Genomic DNA, 22362 nt, shown 5'->3' with positions numbered 1-22362 from the left:
TCTTCTCCAATGGGTTTTGAAAAGAAGATGAGGAGATAGGATGCGAGGAGTATGCAATTGAGAGCTTCTCATTAATGTATTGCTGATCTCCTGAAGAAGTGATCACTTTTCCTTTCTTTCTGTGCCCCCAAATGTTAGGATATAGCATATAAGTAAAGTTACTAGGTTGTTAGCTAGCTAGCTAATAAGGTACATGACTGAACAAGGTTTGAACAAAAGGCCCGTGAGTAGTTTTAGAATGGCATGCGACATGGTCTATGAATGTAAAATGCGGCTTGCCAATTCACCACATGAAGAAGAAAAAGTTGCACTGGTTATATGGGTCATATAATTTGAACCGTTTGGTCTACAAACAAGTCGTCTTCACTGTAGTAATGGTACAATCATTACAATGGAAAACAATTGTAGGAGCACAGGTCGCACAGCTAAATATTTAGAAACATATATACGACCAAAATGGTCGTACTTTAGAGCCCTGTGCGAGGTTATGACATTTAAAGTGACGTTGAGGACCAGATTTAAAACATATTTAGCTTTCAGTGAAATGGCATAATCCCTAAAAGTAAGACAGACTTTCAGTCGTCACTTTTACTCCCGTTACATTTTTATCAAGGATATTATTATAATTCAATTCATGCTTTGCACTGTGGCTCTACACCTTGGTGAATGTTTATTATTTCGTAGTAAGTTTGTCTCTGAGTGCACTTGTGTATCACTAGTGTGTGTGTGTTTTCAATCATACTCTCATAATGAATGTCAACGTAGACGGTCTAAGACATTTTCCCCCTCAACAAACATTGTGTGTGGTGTGTGTGTGTGTGTGTAGTCATACTCAGCACAGTGATGTCTGCATAGGCCTCCTGTGGGGGGTCCGTGTAGAGCTGGCACACGTATCTCCCCTCATCCGACAGGCTCACATTGGACAGAGACACCCGCAGCTCATTGTCCGAGAAGTTGACCAGCTGGAAGCGAGCATCTTTCAGGGCTGGGGATCAAAGAAAGAGAGATAGGGAGAGAAAGAGTAAGGGAGATAAGGGGGGAGTCAAAAGAGGGTACGATTGTCATTGTCCATGCATTGACTATAGCAGTGTTTCCCAACTCCAGTCATTGAGTACCCCCAACAGTACACATTTTTGTTGTAGTCCCTCACAAACTCACCTGATTCAACTCATTGAGCACGTGATGATTAATTGACAAGTTGAGTCAGGTGTGCTTGTCCAGGGCTACAACAAAAAAGTAGTTGAGGACTGGAGAAACACTGGACTAATGATTGTTGACCGACTCAGAGTATTCGTGTGTATATTTGAGTTTAGTTCCAGGAGTTAGATTATGAGTTACAGTCTACAGACATGTGTAGGGATCGATTGAAGCGCAATGTAAAATTCAAATCTCCTTACCATTATATAAACTCAGCAAAAAAAGAAATGTCCTCTCACTGTCAACTGCGTTTATTATCAGCAAACTTAACATGTGTAAATATTTGCATGAACATAACAAGATTCAACAACTGAGACAAACTGTTCCACAGACATGTGACTAACTGAAATGGAATAATGTGTCCCTGAACAAAGGGGGGGTCAAAATCAAAAGTAACAGTGAGTATCTGGTGTGACCACCAGCTGCATTAAGTACTGCAGTGCATCTCCTCCTCATGGACTGCACCAGATTTGCCAGTTCTTGCTGTGAGATGTTACCCCACTCTTCCACCAAGGCACTTGCAAGTTCCCAGACATTTCTGGGGGAAATTGCCCTAGCCCTCACCCTCCGATCCAACAGGTCCCGGACGTGCTCAATGGGATTGAGATTTGGGCTCTTCGCTGGCCATGGCAGAACACTGACATTCCTGTCTTGCAGGAAATCATGCACAGCACGAGCAGTATGGCTGGTGGCATTGTCATGCTGGAGGGTCATGTCAGGATGAGCCTGCAGGAAGGGTACCACATGAGGGAGGAGGATGTCTTCCCTATAAAGCACAGCGTTGAGATTGCCTGCAATGACAACAAGCTCAGTCCGATGATGCTGTGACACACCGCCCCAGACCATGACGGACCCTCCACCTCCAAATCGATCCCGCTCCAGAGTACAGGCCTTGGTGTAACGCTCATTCCTTCGACGATAAATGCGAATCCGACCATCACCCCTGTTGAGACAAAACCGTGACTCGTCAGTGAAGATTACTTTTTGCCAGTCCTGTCTGATCCAGCGACGGTGAGTTTGTGCCCATAGGCGACGTTGTTGCCGGTGATGTCTGGTGAGGACCTGCCTTACAACAGGCCTACAAGCCCTCAGTCCAGCCTCTCTCAGCCTATTGCGTACAGTCTGAGCACTGATGGAGGGATTGTGCATTCCTGGTGTAACTCGGGCAGTAGTTGTTGCCATCCTGTACTTGTCCCGCAGGTGTGATGTTCAGATATACTGATCCTGTGCAGGTGTTGTTAACCGTTGTATGCCACTGAGACGACAATCAGCTGTCCGTCCTGTCTCCCTGTAGAGCTGTCTTAGGTGTCTCACAGTACGGACATTGCAATTTCTTGCCCTGGCCACATCTGCAGTCCTCAAGCCTCCTTGCAGCATGCCTAAGGCACGTTCATGCAGATGAGCAGGGACCCTGGGCATCTTTCTTTTGGTGTTTTTCAGAGTCAGTAGAAAGGCCTCTTTAGTGTCCTAAGTTTTCATAACTGTGACCTTGATTGCCTACCGTCTGTAAGCTGTTTGTGTCTTAACGACCGTTCCACAGGTGCATGTTCATTAATTGTTTATGGTTCATTGAACTAGCATGGGAAACAGTGTTTAAGCCCTTTACAATGAAGATCTGTGAAGATATTTTGATTTTTACGAATTATCTTTAAAAGACAGGGTCCTGAAAAAGGGACGTTTCTTTTTTTGCTGAGTTTATGTGACTCGTTTCAGGAAACTAGGTGTATGTCACGCATCACTACTTCACAGGAGAGCGATTTCAACATAAACTTTAGTTTTTAATCAAAATGCGTTTTTTTGGCAGAAACGCCTTCTGGAAAATGTGAACTTTCATGTGTCTTAATATCAAAATTGTATGCCATTTGTAAATGTGTTTAAAATTGTTAAATTACGAGCCTAGTTGGTTCAGCCACAGAAAAAGTCAGCAACCTTCCCGCTACCCATGATTGGCTGAGATAATGAGTGGGCTGGACATGCCGAGAGATGAGTTCGGATTGGTCTGCCATGTAGCACGCTTCTGTTTATTTGAGCTGGTGAGTATGTGTAGGTAATCCTGTCTAACACGGCTTTAAAAATATATATATAATGTAGTAGAACTGCATAAGTGTTGTTCTCCACTTTCTGGAGGACCGAGTTTTGAAACAAGTGGAATTAGAGTATGATAGCTCAGGAGATGGAGAAAACACCTGTCACCGGATTACATCTTCAAACTAAGGGCAACCATGGCATCCGTGACAGAGGGAGAAGCGTCCATCCATGTATACGGGTAAGAGAGTCTAGCTAGCTACATTTTCAGATATTACACGTTTTTAAAATTTTGTCAGAAAGTTGTTTTCATTTCAAGTTAAAGTGTACTGTTAGCTAGCTAGCTAACGTTAGCTGGCTGGCTCGCTAGCCAACGTTACGTTTATGATCTGTGTAGTAATATTATTCTTATCTCAGAGCCATTTGCTTTGCTAGTTATAACCTAATGTTAGCTATCTAACATTGAACCTGGTTGGTTAGCTACCTACAGATTCATGCAGGATAATCACATCATGAGTTGGGATTATGGTTCATTGCTAAGCTAGCTAGCTACATGTCTTAACAAAAGACTCCCCTACGCAAGTATCAATTTCAATAGAATGTTCAAGAAGTCACTGTGAGCTGTTGATAGACATAGCTGGTAAATTCGCTCTGGCTATCTACTCTGACTTCAGAGCACTCTCGTCTGAGTGTGCCAGAGCGCAGAATAACTGATGAATTTACGAACGCTCATGGCTCATTGTTTAGCTAGCTAGCTACATGTCTTAACAAAAGACTACACTATGCAAGTAACCATTTCAACAGAATGTCACTGTGACAACTGTTGATAGACGTAGCTGCTAAATTTGCTCTGGCTATCTACTCTGATTTCAGAGCACTCATCTGAGTGTGCCAGAGTGCAGAATAACTGCCGAATTTACGAATGCTCAACACCCATTGAATATGGTCGGTGTCAGTAAACGTTGGCAAAAAAAACGTAATTAAATTGTTACCAGCAGCACAGTTGCAGTCACCAACACTCTAGATAACATAACAACAGCCTAACCAGCTCTACTAGGGTGAGTAAAATGGTCCGAGTGAGCTGTTCTCTAATTTGTGTCTGGAAGTAGCTATATTTATCAGATTTATTTCCGATTTGTCCGATTTAGTTTAGTTTAAATAGTTAGCAGGTTTGAATTGTTCTGGCGTAGGCTACTAGCTAGCAGCTGGCTATGCCTATATTTGGACCTAGTCTATCTGATACATTTTTTACTGACCAAAATCATCTTATTGAAGAAGAACATTCAACGACCTAGCTGAGACTTACAAGTAAGTTAAACACAGATAGTAGATATGTCAGTAGTAGGCTAATTAGTGTCAGTCTCACCAGTTAGCCCTAGACAGCTAACAAATACTTAAACAGACCAGTGGTGAGCGACTGATAATGAGCATTGAGAGTGACAAAAACATTAGCCTGTGCTATTAGCACAGCACGGCAACATTAGCTGTCCTCTAGTCAGAAATTATGTGTGATCCGTTTTATATTAGATGGACAATTCGGCCGCCACCTAGTTGACTTGCTATTATTACATTCAGTCATACCTCGCCTTGGCGAGAGAGAATACTTCAGAGGCAGCCCCCCGCACCTCTCTGATTCAGAAAATTCAGTCACATGTTTATTACTACTAGACTGGAACATTCTCCATTCATTGGAGTATTTAGTTCAGAGGTTCCCAAACCTTTACTGCACACAACCCCAAATTGACACTAGAAAATACAGGGGACCCCACTTGGACAAATTATATTCCCTAGTGTGTTCATATTCACTCAACTGAACTCAACGCAGGCTGTCAACTGATAATAATACATAACAATGACGCGAAAGAACATTCTAATAGAGTAAGGAGGTCCTAATTGACACCAGAGCCATATACAGTGCATTCGGAAAGTATTCAGACCACTTTAATTTTTCCACATTTTGTTACAGACCTATTTTAAAATGGATTAAATAAATGTTTTCTTCTCTAATCTACACATTACTGTATATCCCAATGACAAAGCAAAAACAGGTTTTTAGAAATGTTTGCAAATGTATTAAAAATAAAAAACTGAAATACCTTACTTACTTAGAAGTATTCAGACCATTTTCTACAAGACTCGAAATTGAGCTCAGGTGCATCCTGTTTCCATTGATCATCCTTAAGATGTTTCTACAACTTGATTGGAGTCCACCTGTGGTAAATTCAATTGATTTGGACAGGCACACATCTGTCTATATAAGGTCCCACAGTTGACAGTGCATGTCAGCGCAAAAACCAAGGCATGAGGTCGAAGGAATTTTCCGTAGAGCACGGAGACAGGATTGTGTCGAGGCACAGATCTGGGGAAGGTTACCAGAAAAAGTCTGTAGCATTGAAGGTCCCCAATAACACAGTGGCCTCCATCATTCTTAAATGGAAGAAGTTTGGAACCACCAAGACTCTTCCTAGAGCTGGCCGCCCGGCCAAACTGAGCAATCTGGCGAGAAGGGCATTGGTCAGGGAGGTGACCAAGAACCCGATGGTCACTGTGAAAGAGCTCCAGAGATCCTCTGTGGAGATAGGAGAACCTTCCAGAAGGACAACCATCTCTGCAGCACCAAATACAGGTGTGCCAAGCTTGTAGCGTCATACCCAAGAAGACTCGAGGCTGTAAACCGCTGCCAAAGGTTCTTCAACAAAGTACTGAGTAAAAGGTCTGAACACTTAAGTAAATGTGATTGTTTTTTTTTATTTTATACATTTGCAAAAATAAAGTGTTTGATTTGCCATTATGGGGTATTGTGTGTAGATTGATGAGGGACAAGAAACTATTTAATACATTTTAGAATAAGGCTCTAACATAACAAAATGTAGAAGAGGTCAAGGGATACTTTCCGATGCACTGACTGTACAAAACATAAGAACACCTTCCTAATACTGAGTTACACCCCCTTTTCCTCCGTAGCCATTGCTAAGTGATAATTGCTGTTTATTTCTAATAGTTTTTAAAACATATGAAGATGTCCAGTGAAAGAAGATATGCAATTTGTTGACACTACAACACAGTAAAGAGTTGGATACACATTATCCAGAATGCTGAACAATAAAAACGTCGGTTAAATTCGCTGCTCTGTTTTGCTTGTTTACAGCGGGTCATTTCATAGGGAACTGTCAGAGGCACTCTCGTATTGTTACATCACCAACATTTTAAGAATAAGTTCTATACAGGCACTAACATGGCGGCCATTCTAAAACACTGCCCTAACTCTCTCTATATATGATTCTGGTTAACACTAAATGGTTATATACTATACCCATTTCTAGAGATAAAAATGTTTAATTTGATTGATAACATTTCAGATTTTCTCATTTCCCACATGGGATCCCAAGCTTGGAAATCACGGCAGTAAAGCCGAAACGTCTGTGTACGCTATTATCCCTGAAGCAGTGAAAATAATAACAAAATCTAAAAATTAAGTGAGCTTTATGCAATGTCTTTTTGAAAGTGGACCCATTACACCTTTTGTTTCTCTGGATATAAGTAACTGCACATAATATTACTTACATGGGGATTACATGTGTTTTTTTATTGAAAATTGATAATCTAGATTAAAAGTAAAAGAGAGGCATAATGGATACTACAAGAAAGTGGCATCAAATGCATTGGTTGCACAGATTGTAACTGTAGTTGTTCGCCGTCAGAATCGCAAGATTAGATGGACTTCACACAAGATCAAGTACACGCTGAAAGTGAAGCGGTCCGTCCGAAGCATAATGGCTATAAAAAAAGACTGTGCCAAGTTAATGAAGTGTGTGCAAAACGTATCTGGGTTTGTTGATTCCAAAACGAGTAGCATCAGGCATAGTTTGCTGACCCGTGAAAACTTCTGTGACCTAGTTGGAGGAAAGTGGATCCACACTTGCACATCAGAGTCCTACTTTTGGGAGGTGACCAAGAACCCGATGGTCATTCAAACAGCTCTCCAGAGTTCCTCTACGGAGATGGGAGAATGTTCCAGAAGGACAACCATCTCTGCAGCACTCCATGGTAGAGTGGCCAGGCAGAAGCCACTCTTCAGTAAAAGGCACATGACAGCCCACTTGGAGTTTCTCTGGTCTGATGAAACCCAAGATTGAACTCTTTGGCCTGAATGCCAAGAGTCACGTCTGACGGAAACCTGGCACCATCCTTACGGTGAAGCATGGTGGTGGCAGCATCATGCTGTGGGGATGTTTTTCAGTGGCAGGGACTGGGAGACTAGTCAGGATCGAAGGGAAAGATAAATGGACCAAAGTACAGACAGATCCTTGATGAAAACCTGATCCAGAGCGCGCTCAGGACCTCAGACTGGGGCGAAGGTTCACCTTTCAACAGGACAACGACCCTAAGCACACAGACAAGACAACGCAGGAGTGGCTTCGGGTCAGGTCTCTGAATGTCCTTGAGTGGCCCAGCCAGTGCCCGGACTTGAACCCGATCTAACATATCTGGAGAGATCTGAAAATAGCTGTGTAGCAACGCTCCCCAACCAACCTGACTCGGGAGAATTGGAGAAACTGGGTGAAATGGGAGAAACTCCCCAAATACATTAAAATTTTAGTGATTTAGCAGACACTCTAAAACAGAGCGACTTACATTAGTGAGTGCATACATTTTCATACTTTTTCTCATACTGGTCCCCCTTTGAAATCCAACCCACAACCCTGGTGTTGCAAGCGCCATGCTCTACCAACTGAGCTACACAGGACCAGTACAGGTGTGCCAAGCTTGTAGCGTCATACCCAGATGACTACAGGCTGTAATCGCTGTCAAAGGTGCTTCAACAATGTACTGAGTAAGAATACTTATGTAAATGTAATAACATTTTTGTATATTTTCCAAATTTGCACACATTTCTCAAAAACAGATTTTGCTTTGTCATTATGGGGTATTGTGTGTAGATTGATGAGGGGAAAAAGCTATTTAATCCATTTTAGAATAAGGCTGTAACTTAACAAAATGAGGAAAAAGTCAAGGGGTCTGAATACTTTTCGAACTGTACCATTTTCTAGCTCTGAGTCGCTACTTTTATCCAATGTAAACAACACAATTTTAAATGTTATTACACAGGACCGAATCGAGCTCATCAGTCACATATTGGGGAAAAAACACTTGTGGAATGTTGTTTTCCTGACCTTTTTCCAACAGGAAAGGTGGAAGGCTTGATGTCAGAGTAAAGAACAGTTTGCTTACTGTCTGTTGACCCCAGAGTTCAGAGTATATTTTTCATTTGCTTTGGAAAAGTGAGCTGGGTGCTCTATCTGGGAGTATTGCACACACCTTAAAATGTTCTCTTGAATTTAGCAGACTTAAAGAACACGACGAATTTCCTCAGGTGAATCTTAAGTATTCTTGGTAACATGAGCAGAACTAAAGAATACTGGTATGGTCGACATTCTGAGGTCATGTGTATGCTTTGACACTTTGGAGCACCATCATAGTTTGTGACTTTAAACTGTGCTGAATACAGCTGGGAAAAACTCATATTGATGCCAGGTGAGCTTTGTTTAACGCACCCTAAAACAGTCTCTCGCCATTTATCATAATTTATTTTCTTTGTTGAAATTAATCTGTTCTTTGAGAATATTTGAATCCTAAGCAACCTCCCTACATATTTGTTGAAGTACAATAGCCCAATATAGCTACTGTAGTAGGTCAAATCTGTGTGCTGGAAAACCTTGGTAGAGCATGGTTGAAGCAGGCATTGTGGGGCTCATGTGAATTTCCTTTATTTTCTCACTTAAAACTTTGTTTTTCTGTTTCTAATTAAAACAGGAGTATGTGGTGACACACACGCAGAATAATGAGCAATCCATTAGGGAGTTGTTTTGCCTGGCAAACGCGATGGAGAATCCCAATGTCTGGTTCAGATGAAAGCCTCCCCCACAACCTCTGACAGATCGACAGCGGACATTTACTGCTCTCTGTGTCTTCTTTTTCTCCTCACACCACATTTATTCTCACCCGCAGCAGCCCAGTTCAAAGGAGCAAAATCAACAAGAAAAAAGAGGTAGCATTAATACATAACTACATAGACGGAAACAAATAACTAAATGAAGAAATCATCTGGGATTATTACAGTTTCCGGCAGCGGGCACATGAAAGCCAGGATTGTGATAGTGATGGGGGGGTGAAGCTGGTTGTTCTGGGTTCCAGCTGGTTAGCCGTGCTCTTTCGCTTTTATGCAAAAAGAGAGAGAAAGCGAGAGAGCGAGTGAGGGGGGAAAAGAGGAAGAGAGAAAGAAGAAAGAAAGGCTGTCAGTCAAATGCGAGGACGTAATTCATCAAAGGAGGTGATGAAGCCTTCTCTCTGGTTCTGCTGCTGTGGAGGGAGTGGAGAAGCAAAGAAATACAGAGCGTGGCTCCATCTCCGCTGCCATCCACCCTTTTTCCTTGAGTTAATCCTCTCGACCCCCCCCCAGCACCTCGGAGTAGCCACGTGCCCCCTCATCAGAAGATCCCATCTCAATTCCACTCGTCTCCCCTTACTCCCACAAGGACAAGCAACATGGCGCAAAAGGAGCGGGGGTTAAACATGTTGCCGTGCCAACTCATCGCTAATGTCTTTGGTCCTGCTGCCAGGGTGGTGGTCTTGGAATATCAGAAGAGAACGACCAACAGAATAGCTAACAAGTGTGTGAATTCAGAGTAAGTGACAAGTTATCTAGCTGAATAAACTAAGTTTGAGCCTATTCCTGGAAACATTGAACCACTGTAGTTTACATCAATTATAATTTCTAAGTGGAAGTTGGAATATTTGAGTGTTTCAGCGAATGGTTAGTGAGGGAGGCCCTGCTCTCTCGCTTCCCCAGTTGTTTAGTTAATTTTCTTTCCAATCTCCTTTGCATTAGCGTAGCCTCTCCTGTAGCCTGTCAACTATGTGTCTGTCTATCCCTGTTCTCTCCTCTCTGCACAGGCCACACAAACGCTTCACACCGCATGGCCGCTGCCACTTTAACCTGGTGGTCCCTGCGCGCACGACCCACGTGGAGTTCCAGGTCTCCGGCAGCCTCTGGAACTGCCAGTCTGCGGCCAACAAGGCAGAGTTCATCTCAGCCTATGCTACCCTCCAGTCCCTCGACTTCTTGGCGCTGACGGAAACATGGATTACCACAGAAAACACTGCTACTCCTACTGCTCTCTCCTCGTCTGACCACGTGTTCTCGCATACCCCGAGAGCATCTGGTCAGCGGAGTGGCGGGACTGGAATCCTCATCTCTCCCAAGTGGACATTCTCTCTTTCTCCCCTGACCCATCTGTCTATCTCCTCCTTTGAATTCCATGCTGTCACAATCACTAGCCCATTCAAGTTTAACATCCTTATCATTTATCGCCCTCCAGTTTCCCTTGGAGAGTTCATCAATGAGCTTGACGCCTTGATAAGTTCCTTTCCTGAGGATGGCTGACCCCTCACAATTCTGGGTGACTTTAACCTCCCTACGTCTACCTTTGACTCATTTCTCTCAGCCTCCTTCTTTCCACTCTTCTCCTCTTTTGGCCTCACACTCTCACCGTCCCCCCCTACTCACAAGGCAGGCAATACGCTTGACCTCATCTTTACTAGATGCTGTTCTTCTACCAATCTCACTGCAACTCCCCTCCAAGTCTCCGACCACTACCTTGTATCCTTTTCCCTCTCGCTCTCCTCCAACACTACTCACTCTGCCCCTACTCAGATGGTCGCAACCTTCGCTCTCTCTCTCTCTTGCTACTCTCTCCTCTTCCATCCTATCATCTCTTCCCTCTGCTCAATCCTTCTCCAACCAATCTCCTGATTCTGCCTCCTCAACCCTCCTCTCCTCCCTTTCTGCATCCCTTGACTCTCTATGTCCCCTATCCTCCCGGCCGGCTCGGTCCTCCCCTCCTGCTCCGTGGCTTGACGACTCATTGCGAGCTCACAGAACAGGGCTCCGGGCAGCCGAGCGGAAATGGAGGAAAACTAGCCTCCCTGCGGACCTGGCATCTTTTCACTCCCTCCTCTCCACATTTTCTTCCTCTGTTTCTGCTGCTAAAGCCACTTTCTACCACTCTAAATTCCAAGCATCTGCCTCTAACCCTAGGAAGCTCTTTAACACCTTCTCCTCCCTCCTGAATCCCCCCCTCCTCCCTCTCTGCGGACGACTTTGTCAACCATTTTGAAAAGAAGGTTGACGACATCCGATCCTCGTTTGTTAAGTCAAACGACACCGCTGGTCCTGCTCACATTGCCCTACCCTATGCTTTGACCTCTTTCTCCCCACTCTCTCCAGATGAAATCTTGCGACTTGTGACGGCCGGCCGCCCAACAACCTGCCCGCTTGACCCTATCCCCTCCTCTCTTCTCCAGACCATTTCCGGAGAACTTCTCCCTTACCTCGCTCATCAACTCATCCTTGACCGCTGGCTACGTCCCTTCCGTCTTCAAGAGAGCGAGAGTTGCACCCCTTCTCAAAAAACCTACACTCGATCCCTCCGATGTCAACAACTACAGACCAGTATCCCTTCTTTCTTTCCTATCCAAAACTCTTGAGCGTGTCGTCCTTGGCCAGCTCTCTTGCTATCTCTCTCAGAATGACCTTCTTGATCCAAATCAGTCAGGTTTCAAGACTGGTCATTCAACTGAGACTGCTCTTCTCTGTGTCACAGAGACTCTCCGCACTGCTAAAGCTAACTCTCTCTCCTCTCATCCTTCTAGACCTATCTACTGCCTTTGATACTGTGTACCATCAGATCCTCCTCTCCACCCTCTCCGAGTTGGGCATCTCCGGCACGGCTCACTCTTGGATTGCGTCCTACCTGACAGGTCGCTCCTACCAGGTGGCATGGCGAGAATCCGTCTCCGCACCACGTGCTCTCACCACTGGTGTCCCCCAGGGCTCAGTTCTAGGCCCTCTCCTATTCTCACTATACACCAAGTCTCTCCTATCATTGCTATGCAGACGACACACAATTAATCTTCTCCTTTCCCCCTTCTGATAACTAGGTGGTGAACCACATCTCTGCATGTCTGGCAGACATATCAGTGTGGATGACGGATCACCACCTCAAGCTGAACCTCGGCAAGACGGAGCTGCTCTTCCTCCCGGGGAAGGACTGCCCGTTCCATGATCTCGCCATCACGGTTGACAACTCCATTGTGTCCTCCTCCCAGAGTGCTAAGAGCCTTGGCGTGACCCTGGACAACACCCTGTCGTTCTCCGCTAACATCAAGGCGGTGACCCGATCCTGTAGGTTTATGCTCTACAACATTCGCAGAGTACGACCCTGCCTCACACAGGAAGCGGTGCAGGTCCTAATCCAGGCACTTGTCATCTCCCGTCTGGATTACTGCAACTCGCTGTTGGCGGTGCTCCCTGCCTGTGCCATCAAACCCCTACAACTCATCCAGAACGCCGCAGCCCGTCTGGTGTTCAACCTTCCCAAGTTCTCTCACGTCACCCCGCTCCTCCGCACACTCCACTGGCTTCCAGTCAAAGCTCGCATCTGCTACAAGACCATGGTGCTTGCCTATGGAGCTCTGAGGGGAACGGCACCTCCGTACCTTCAGGCTCTGATCAGTCCCTACACCCAAAGAAGGGCACTGCGTTCATCCACCTCTGGCCTGCTCGCCTCCCTACCTCTGCGGAAGCACAGTTCCCGCTCAGCCCAGTCAAAACTGTTCGCTGCTCTGGCACCCCAATGGTGGAACAAGCTCCCTCACAACGCCAGGACAGCAGAGTCAATCACCACCTTCCGGAGACACCTGAAACCCCACCTCTTTAAGGAATACCTGGGATAGGATTAAGTAATCCTTCTAACCCCCCCCCCCCCCAAAAAAAAAGATATAGATGTACTGTTGTAAAGTGGTTGTTCCACTGGATATCATAAGGTGAATGCACAAATTTGAAAGTCGTTCTGGATAAGAGCGTCTGCTAAATGACATAAATGTAAAATGTAAATGAGTAACTGACAAATGTTCAAAGGAGAGCTCGATTTTTAGCATGTGGGCCCAAGATTTAAGTCAAATCAAAACATAACTCCTCAACATTGAACTCCATTTTGCAAAGCTAGTCTGGTGTCCCAACTTCTTAACTCAATTACTTTAATTATTAAGTTACTTACCTATGCTACTTTTCAACGCTAACCGCTAACTTTGGTGCCAGTAGTCATTATGCTTGGCTCCTCTGTTAGCAGTGGATGAACACAACAGAGGCTAACGTTACACACAGATAATGTGTGACTAATTAAAGTGGCTGACTTGAAAGCAGGGTTCGGCCTGTCAGTGCGAGGGGCAGCTTGACACTAATGATTAAATGAAATGTATTGATTTGACGAATGTGCTGGGATTAAAACACTCCAATGCGAGGCATCACGGGCTAAACTGCTGGTAATCTGTTGTGCGACTCGGCGCTAGGTGGACGCCAATAGGAATGATTGAAGCATTATGTCAACACCGATAATGTTCATAATGGAACTAAAGTCTGGTGTACTGTGGCTATTTGAAAAATGGCTTCCAGTCCATTGTGGTATACTGTATGTTCAATGCAGACCTTGCATACATTGCCTCCTTTAACATGTTATATCTTGTTGTTGTGTTAATATACTGTAAGTGTATATCTCCACTACATGATCAAAAGTATGTGGACACCTGCTCGTCAAACATCTCATTCCAAAATCATGGCCATTAATATGGAGTTTGTCCCCCTTTTGCTGCTATAACAGCCTCCACTCTTCTGGGGAAGGCTTTCCACCAGATGTTGGAACATTGCTGCCATTCAGCCAGAAGAGCATTAGTGAGGTTGGGCACTGATTTTGGGGGATTAGGCCTGGCTCGCAGTCGGCATTAACAATTCATCCCAAAGGCGTTCAATGGGGTTGAGGACAGGGCTCTGTGCAGGCCAGTCAATTTCTTCCACACCGATCTCGACAAACCATTTCTGTATGGACCTCGCTTTTTGCACAGGGCATTTGTCATGCTGAAACAGGAAAGGTCCTTCCCCAAACTGTTGCCACAAAGTTGGAAGCACAGGATCGTCTAGAATGTCATTATATGCTGTAGCGTTAAGATTTCCCTTCACTGGCACTAAGGGGCTTAGCCTGAACCATGAAAAACAGCCCCAGACCATTATTCGTCCTCCATCAAACTTTACAGTTGGCACTATACATTCGGCAGGTAGCAGATTTGTCCGTCGGACTGCCAGATGGTGATACATCACTCCAGAGTATGCATTTCCACTGCTCCAGAATCCAATGGCAGTGAGCTTTACACCACTCCAGCCGACGCTTGACATTGTGCATGGTGATGTTAGGCTTGTGTGCGGCTGCTCGGCCATGGAAACCCATTTCATGAAGTTTCTGCCGAACAGTTATTGTGCCGATATTGCTTCCAGAGGCAGTTTGGAACTCGATAGTGAGTGTTGCAACCGAGGGCAGATGATTTTTAGGGCTCTATGCGTTTCAACACCGGTCCCGTTCTGTGAGCTTGTGAGCCGTTGTTGCTCCTAGACGTTTCACTTCACAATAACATCACTTACAGTTGTCCGGGGAAGCTTTAGCAGGGCAGAGATTTGATGAACTGACTTGATGGAAAGGAGATATCCTATGACGGTTCCACGTTGAAAGTCACAGAGCTGTTCAGTTAGGCCATTCTAATGCCAGTGTTTGTCTATAGAGATTGCATGGCAGTATGCTCGATTTTATACACCTGTTAGCAACAAGTGTGGCTGAAATAGCCGAATCCACTAATTTGAAGGGGTGTCCACATACTTTTGTATATATAGTGTATATCAACAACACAAATGTGGTTTTGGGCAACAAAAAAACAGACAGAATTGGAGGTGGTGAAAAACAGCATTAGGGCTTGACAACAACAGCTCCGTGTCCAACAAGGAACATGGCCTTTCTCTAGCGCAGTGGTGCTGGTCCTGGACACAAGCGTGGCCATGTGAGGACTCAACAACGGCCAGCCATGCCCCAGGAGGTTGTCCCCCATGACGACACAACGGTGCCCGCTCGCAGCATCCAACTCACTGTGGGGGGAGCCCGGGATTGGACACGCAGCAGTGATGTCCAATGGGGTGAGTTCCGGGAAAACAAAGGCACTAGTAGTAGAAAGCAATTCCACTCAAGAAAACAAACTGAATATGTCTTTCGATGTTGTTTTGTTCTTTCAATTCCTTTAGTTTGGCAGAGGGTTTCTCAGGTAATCAGTGGAGGCTCCTGAGGGGAGTTTGGCTCATAATAGTGGCTGGAACGGAGCAAATGGAATGGCATCAAACACATTGTTTGATGTATTTGATACCATTCGACTGATTCCACTCCAGCCATTACCACGTGCCTGTCCTCCCAATTAAGGTGCCACAAACCTCCTTTGCAGGTAATGTCTTTTTTGGAAGGTACAAACACAAGGAAAGACAAAATTGGGCAAGAAAATGCAGTGACTTTGGAGAGACCTCTGAGGCAACAAACACTTAAACAAAACGAAACGTGGGAATAAGATTCACAGTGGCTAGGAACAGGGACAAAAACAGCCACACAAAGAAGAAAAAGAAGGGAGGAGCGCCATGCACGTCTCAAAACACAGCAGTACCCTATTCCTGCTGATTTATACTTGAATACAGTAGCTATAGGGGTTTCAAAACGAGCTAATTTATTTGTTTTAAGAGCCACACAAGGCAGAGAATTTAATAAATATTTGTACTTCATCCATTTAATTTCAGGGATGTATATGTTTCATTTCCATGATGGTCTTGAATTAGATTGTGAAAACCAAAGTCCATCTTCCTCATACAGCCTCTCTACAACCAAACAAGCAGCCTTTCTATGAAAATAAAGGCTTTCTTTAAATCTTATTCACAGATTCACATTGCAAGCTATAGTATTAAAAAAACATACCTCAATTCAGCTATTTTGTTAATAACATCGTACCAGAAGGCCCCAAGTCATCTCACAAATAAAGTGATCTTACTTATGTTTAAAATATTATGAAATAATAAAACAGAAAACTTTATTTTCAAGATTTCTAATTAATTTGCCTGAGTCAGATCAACGTGGACAATGGATTTTTTTTCTTCCCCACTCAACTCCATTTGAGGGGTGGACAGTCGCCTAAAGTGGTGTTGAATATACATTGCTTATTTTCGTGTTATCGCAAATAGCCAAAGTTCCGTTCGGCACCATCGAAGAAATGGGTGATGGGGCACAAAAGACTGCACAAACACACACGGCCATATCCATTGAGTCCTGGCAATCTCTGCATTGAAATGAAGCTGACTTTAAACACAAAAGGGGGGAAATAAACTGCAATTCAGAGCAGAGCGAAAAAATAAAGATGAGATAAACAAAACTTTTATGGCTGCAATGGGTTATTCTTTTCTTCCATCTTTCTCCCTCTCTCTTTATATCTCATTTGTGTTGTTTCTCCCTGGTTTCATTGAGGAGGGCTGGCTCCAGCTTCTTTGAGACGAGCTTCTGGCTTCTTCTTAAGTGGTGGCAATCAATTCTGATTAGCGGGCCTGGCTACTTTTTGAGAGGAGCCCATCAAAGTTTTATTAAGGAGTGAGAGAGGGAAAGGGTAGGTGGGTGAGGGTAATTTGGCTCTTCACACAGACTCCCACCACACACATGCACACACACACACACGTGGAAAAGGGATTTGTGGCGCCCAATCTTCTTCTTGCCCTTTAGCTGGCTCCATGCTGTTTTCGCCATCTCACTTTTAAACATTGCCGGAGAGAGACACCTTTTAATGATAAGGAGAGCGGCGGAGAGATTAGAGGGTGACCTTTTTGGCTTGGCGGCTGCGGACCTGTTAATGACGAGGTCAGTGCTTTGAAAACACAGAGGATATGGAGGTGATGTCCTCATTAAGAGATTAGGAGCTGGTGGTGGTAAAGGTAAGGTAAAGGTGTCCTTTGGTAATGCAGAGGCTACTCTGGCACTGCCCGGGGCCCAGCGGACTCCTTACACACGTGGTCTCTGGTCTTCAAAAGGACTGACGTCCACCCACTACACAGGTTTCAAGTGTCTGCCTCTTCACTCTGAGTGCCAGTGCAAAAGTGTGTGTGCGCCTCTTAACTCGCTGAGTGTGCCTACAGTATATAAGTGTGTGTGTGTATGAAGGAGCATGAAAACGTGTGCGTGTGCTCACTTTGTGTGCAGAGGGCCACGCTGGGGAGGAGCCCTCATCCACACCCGGCTCCAACCGCTCCCTTGAAGTGGGGTCACATTCATTTCAGATGCGATGGAGAAACATGCTACCGCTGAGCTTTTCCCGCAACTAGGATGTCAATGTCAAAGCTCTCTCCTCTATCTCCCTCCTTTTTTCACCAATATGGATTTCAGTTGGAGCGGCCCAATATGATATTCAGGGAGGCTGGTAGAAGAGCCAAGCTATAATTAAGAAGTGCAGCTGCAGTGAAATGCCCGAATGTTCTCGGGAAAAGATCACAAGAGATCAAGGCGCCCCGTCGGAAGATGAGATGCCCTTGACAGCCAGCTGTGTGCTTGGTATTTGGTGCCCCAGCGAAACAGAAAAACACGAGGCGCGATTTATGTATGCCAGGGGGATCATGAGGACCTGGCTGTGTGGCTGTATATATGTGTGTGAAAGAGAGTGTGGGTGAGTGAGGAAGAGTTTGTGGTGGTAGGATGGGAGGGAGGGACAGAACGTTGTATCCATCAAAGACAGATGGGAGCCCTTCTGATGTGGCTGCATCTCTCTCTGTGTGTGTGTGTGTGTGTGGTGCGTGTGTGTGTATGTGTGTGCATGCTCACGCCTCATTTCTGAAGTAGACAGAAGGAGGACTTGAGGACTTACTGCAAAAGTGTGCGACCAATAGGGCTATACTTTATGTTTGTGTGTGTGGGTGCATTTAGTATTGTCCAACCAGTGGAAACTACTAATAACATCTGTAAGTCTCTGAAGTGGACCAAAATATTATTGTAGAGTTGATGTGACAGTATGTGTATGTCCATCTGTGTAGAACTAGTAGGCCAATCTATTATTTAAGGTGTGAGTGTGTCAGTGTGTATGGCAGCCTGTGTGTGTGTGTGTGTGTGTGTGTGTGTGTGTGTGTGTGTGTGTGTGTGTGTGTGTGTGTGTGTGTGTGTGTGTGTGTGTGTGTGTGTGTGTGTGTGTGTGTGTGTGTGTGTGGTACTCACGTCGGACGTCTCTGAAGTAGATGGTCTGTCTGTTGGGGTTGAGGAGCTGGATGACAGAGTCGTCGTTGTTCTTCACCCTGCAGCTGATGACGGCCACGTCACCCTCCACCACCTCCACATTGTCTGTCACCAGGTTCTGACTCTGGACTGGAAGGCACAGACAGACACACACTAGTCATTACAACTGGCAGGCTGTGTGCAGTATAGTTTTTCACACCACTGAGCTGAACAGAGCCAAGCCAAGCTGTACTCAGTCTGGTTACACATCCACCATAGTTGCAGGAACTGTGCTGAAATGGTATGAAAATATCATATCTAAGCGAGCACAATTTGGTTTGCAAACAAATGATCTCAAGAATGGAATGAATTCAGGTGGTACTACCATTTGTCAATACTTGTAAGAGATCAATGCCAACATGATATGTATCCCAAGTTATAATTCAAAATAAGCCCTTCAGTCCATAACAACTGCAAGGAAGAGTGGGGAGATTTTTTTTTTACCAACTGGGGAAATTTTGTTGGGCCCCACATGGTCAAATGTTATTTGTAGGGGGTTTAGGGTTACGGTTAGAATTAGTGTTAGAATTAAGTTTAGGGTTAGGAGCTAGGGTTAGTTTTAGGGTTAAGGTTAGGTTTTAGGGTTATGGTTAAGGTTAGGGTAAGAGTACAGGTTAGTTTTAAGGGTTAGGGAAAATAGGATTTTGAATGGGACTGAATTGTGTGTCCCCACAAGGTTAGCTGTACAGGATTGTGTGTGTGTGTGAGAATGTGTGCTTTATGAGCGAGCTGGTAAAGGTTGCTCCTGATGCCTGACCTTGTGGGTGACGGCAGACCCTATCACAGGGCAATGGAAGACTTCATAAATAGATTTTAGCTACTTCATTAAAGTCAGGAGAGAGATTTTTGATTTTCATCTTCTCCAAGATTAATCTCTTGCCTCCTTGATGTGTAGCTTAAATAATTAAAAAATATATATATATTATACAATTGAAGTCGGAAGTTTACATACACTTAGGTTGGAGTCATTAAAACTCAGTTTTCAACCACTACACACATTTCTTGTTAACAAACTAATTTGGGCAAGTTGGTTAGGACATCTACTTTGTGCATGACACAAGTCATTTTTCCAACAATTGTTTACAGACAGATTATTTCACTTATAATTCACTGTATCACAATTCCAATGGGTCAGAAGTATACATACACTAAGTTGACTGTACCTTTAAACAGCTTGGAAAATTCCAGAAAATGATGTCATGGCTTTAGAAGCTTCTGATAGGCTAATTGACATCATTTGAGTCAATTGGAGGTGTACCTGTGGATGTATTTCAAGGCTTACCTTCAAATTCAGTGCCTCTTTGCTTGACATCATGGGGAAATCAAAAGAATTCAGCCAAGACCTCAGAAAAAAATTAATTCTATTTCATCCTTGGGAGCAATTTCCAAACACCTGAAGTTACCACGTTCATCTGTACAAACAATAGTACGCAGGTATAAACACCATGGGACCACGCAGCCATCATACCGCTCAGGAAGGAGACGCGTTCTGTCTCCTAGAGATGATCGTACTTTGGTGCGAAAAGTGCAAATCAATCCCAGAACAACAGCAAAGGAACTTGTGAAGATGCTGGAGGAAACAAGTACAAAAGTATCTATATCCACAGTAAAACGAGTCATATATCAACATAACCTGATAGGCCGCTCAGCAAGGAAGAAGCCACTGCTCCAAAACTGCCATCAAAAAGCCAGACTACGGTTTGCAACTGCACATGGGGACAAAGATCGTACTTTTTGGAGAAATGTCCTCTGGTCTGATGAAACAAAAATAGAACTGTTTGGCCATAATGAGCATCGTTATGTTTGGAAGAAAAAGAGGAAGGCTTGCAAGCCAAAGGACACCATCCCAACCGTGAAGCACGGGGGTGGCAGCATCATGTTGTGGGGATGCTTTGCTGCAGGAGGGACTGGTGTACTTCACAAAATAGATGGCATCATGAGGAAGGAAAATTATGTGGATATATTGAAGCAACATCTCAAGACATCAGTCAGGAAGTTAAAGCTTGGTCGCAAATGGGTCTTCCAAATGGACAACGACCCCAAGACTACTTCCAAAGTTATGGCAAAATGGCTTAAGGACAACAAAGTCAAGGTATTGGAGTGGCCATCACAAAGCCCTGACCTCAATCCTATAGAGAATTTGTGGGCAGAACTGAAAAAGCGTGTGCGAGCAAGGAGGCCTACAAACCTGACTCTGTTACACCAGCTCTGTCAGAAGGAATGGGTCAATATTCACCCAACTTATTGTGGGAAGCTTATGGAAGGCTACCTGAAACGTTTGACCCAAGTTAAACAATTTAAAGGTTAACGGCAATGTTACTAAATACTAATTGAGTGTATGTAAACTTCTAACACACTGGGAATGTGATGAAAGAAATAAAAGCTTAAATAAATAATTCTCTCTACTATTATTCTGACATTTCACATTCTTAAAATAAAGTGGTGATCCTAACCGACCTAAGACAGGGAATTTTTACTAGGATTAAATGTCAGGAATTGTGAAAAACAGTTTAAATGTATTTGGCTAAGGTGTATGTAAACTTCCGACTTCAACTGTATATGTATTGTTCCCTAGCCGATGAGTTAATAGGAGGAGCATGAATAGACTGTGACTTTCGCGGTGGGGAAACCTGCAAATTTCCATGCCTCAGTTGTCATGCACCTCTAAACATCCCTGTCATTTAAAGAGGAGGGGGAAGAACGCAATCGCCTCCTCAAATGTCGACAGATAAGGACAGACAGCTTAACAAACAGGATTTAAAATAAGCCTGCCAAACAATACCCCGATACCCCAAACAGCCCTGAAAACAGATGTACCATATGAGAACAAGCCACACTCCCCACTTGTAAGAAGTGAATTCAGCCTACTTTTCAATAAGGAGGGCCGTTATTGGATATATGCTAATATGCTATGCTAACATACTAGGCCAATATGCTAATATAATAGGCTCGAATGATATGCTAATATTCTAGGCTCATAAATGCTAACATATTAGGCTCATATGATATGCTAATAGGCTTATACGATATGCTAATATGCTAAACTAGTACAGTGGGTACCTAGTACAGTGGGTATCGCCGTGGCGATGCTGCTAAATTTTGTCTCCTACTATGTTGGGCTAGGAGTTTAAAACCTGGGTGGTGTTCATTTGGTTAATTGTTCGTCCACTGGTAAACAAACACTAAAACATGAGTTGTAAGGGGGGAATACGTACGAGGGAACGCGCTCATTAACGACAACATCAAACGTGCACAGATGTCATCCAGAAAATGTCAATCTTATCGAGTCATTACCAACAGCTACATTAGCCTAATCTGGTATATTGTTGATAAAATCATAGTAGCAATGGCTCTTATTATGATTCCTTATTTAGGAAATGTAATTAGATCAAATGAAATGAGCAAATCAAATTATGAGAATATCAGCAGGTGGTTACCAAACGAAAAGAGATAACACTGGAACACAAATAGTTATGATAATACTAAATATCTCATGTCAGAAACTGCATTCAAAAACTACAACTCAAAAAACCATGTCACATGCCTTAAGTGCCCTGATTTTTTGATCAATCATTCTCAAAATATCAAATAGTCTCGATCTGCACGTGCCTTGGCAACTCCTCTAACTATCCTTGTGTGCATCTACTAACATACATGTTTGGCACAACAACGAACAAATGCAGCAGAGAGAGTTGGATAAATCACATAGCCTCGCCTACAGCTGGGACCAAGCTACAGCTCAACATACAGTACCAGTCAAAAGTTTGGACCCACCTAATCATTCAAGGGTTTTTCTTTATTTTTACTATTTTCCACATTGTAGAATAATAGTGAAGACATCAAAACTATGAAATAACATATATGGAATCATGTAGTAACCTAAAAAGTGTTACATATTTTAGATCCTTCAAAGTAGCCACCCTTT

The 22362-nt window shown here is 44.0% G+C and overlaps 1 protein-coding gene across 3 annotated transcripts in view; it reads right to left on the bottom strand.

The window, feature by feature from the left end:
* Nucleotides 1–22362, bottom strand: part of LOC106603642 (cell adhesion molecule 1) — a 547319-nt gene that overhangs the window by 132332 nt on the left and 392625 nt on the right. For all 3 annotated transcript variants that reach the window (XM_014197549.2, XM_014197550.2, XM_014197551.2), the window contains exons 3-4: nt 18381–18527; nt 833–985 (exon numbers count right to left, since the gene is read on the bottom strand). In XM_014197549.2, coding sequence (XP_014053024.2) covers nt 833–985; nt 18381–18527 — 300 coding nt within the window. The remainder of the gene's footprint in view (nt 1–832; nt 986–18380; nt 18528–22362) is intronic.

The sequence above is a fragment of the Salmo salar genome, chromosome ssa04, assembly GCF_905237065.1.
Source record: "Salmo salar chromosome ssa04, Ssal_v3.1, whole genome shotgun sequence".
In the NCBI taxonomy this organism is placed as follows: domain Eukaryota; kingdom Metazoa; phylum Chordata; class Actinopteri; order Salmoniformes; family Salmonidae; genus Salmo; species Salmo salar.
Note: the sequence above shows the minus strand (reverse complement) of the source record. Positions and strands in the feature narration are given on the sequence as shown.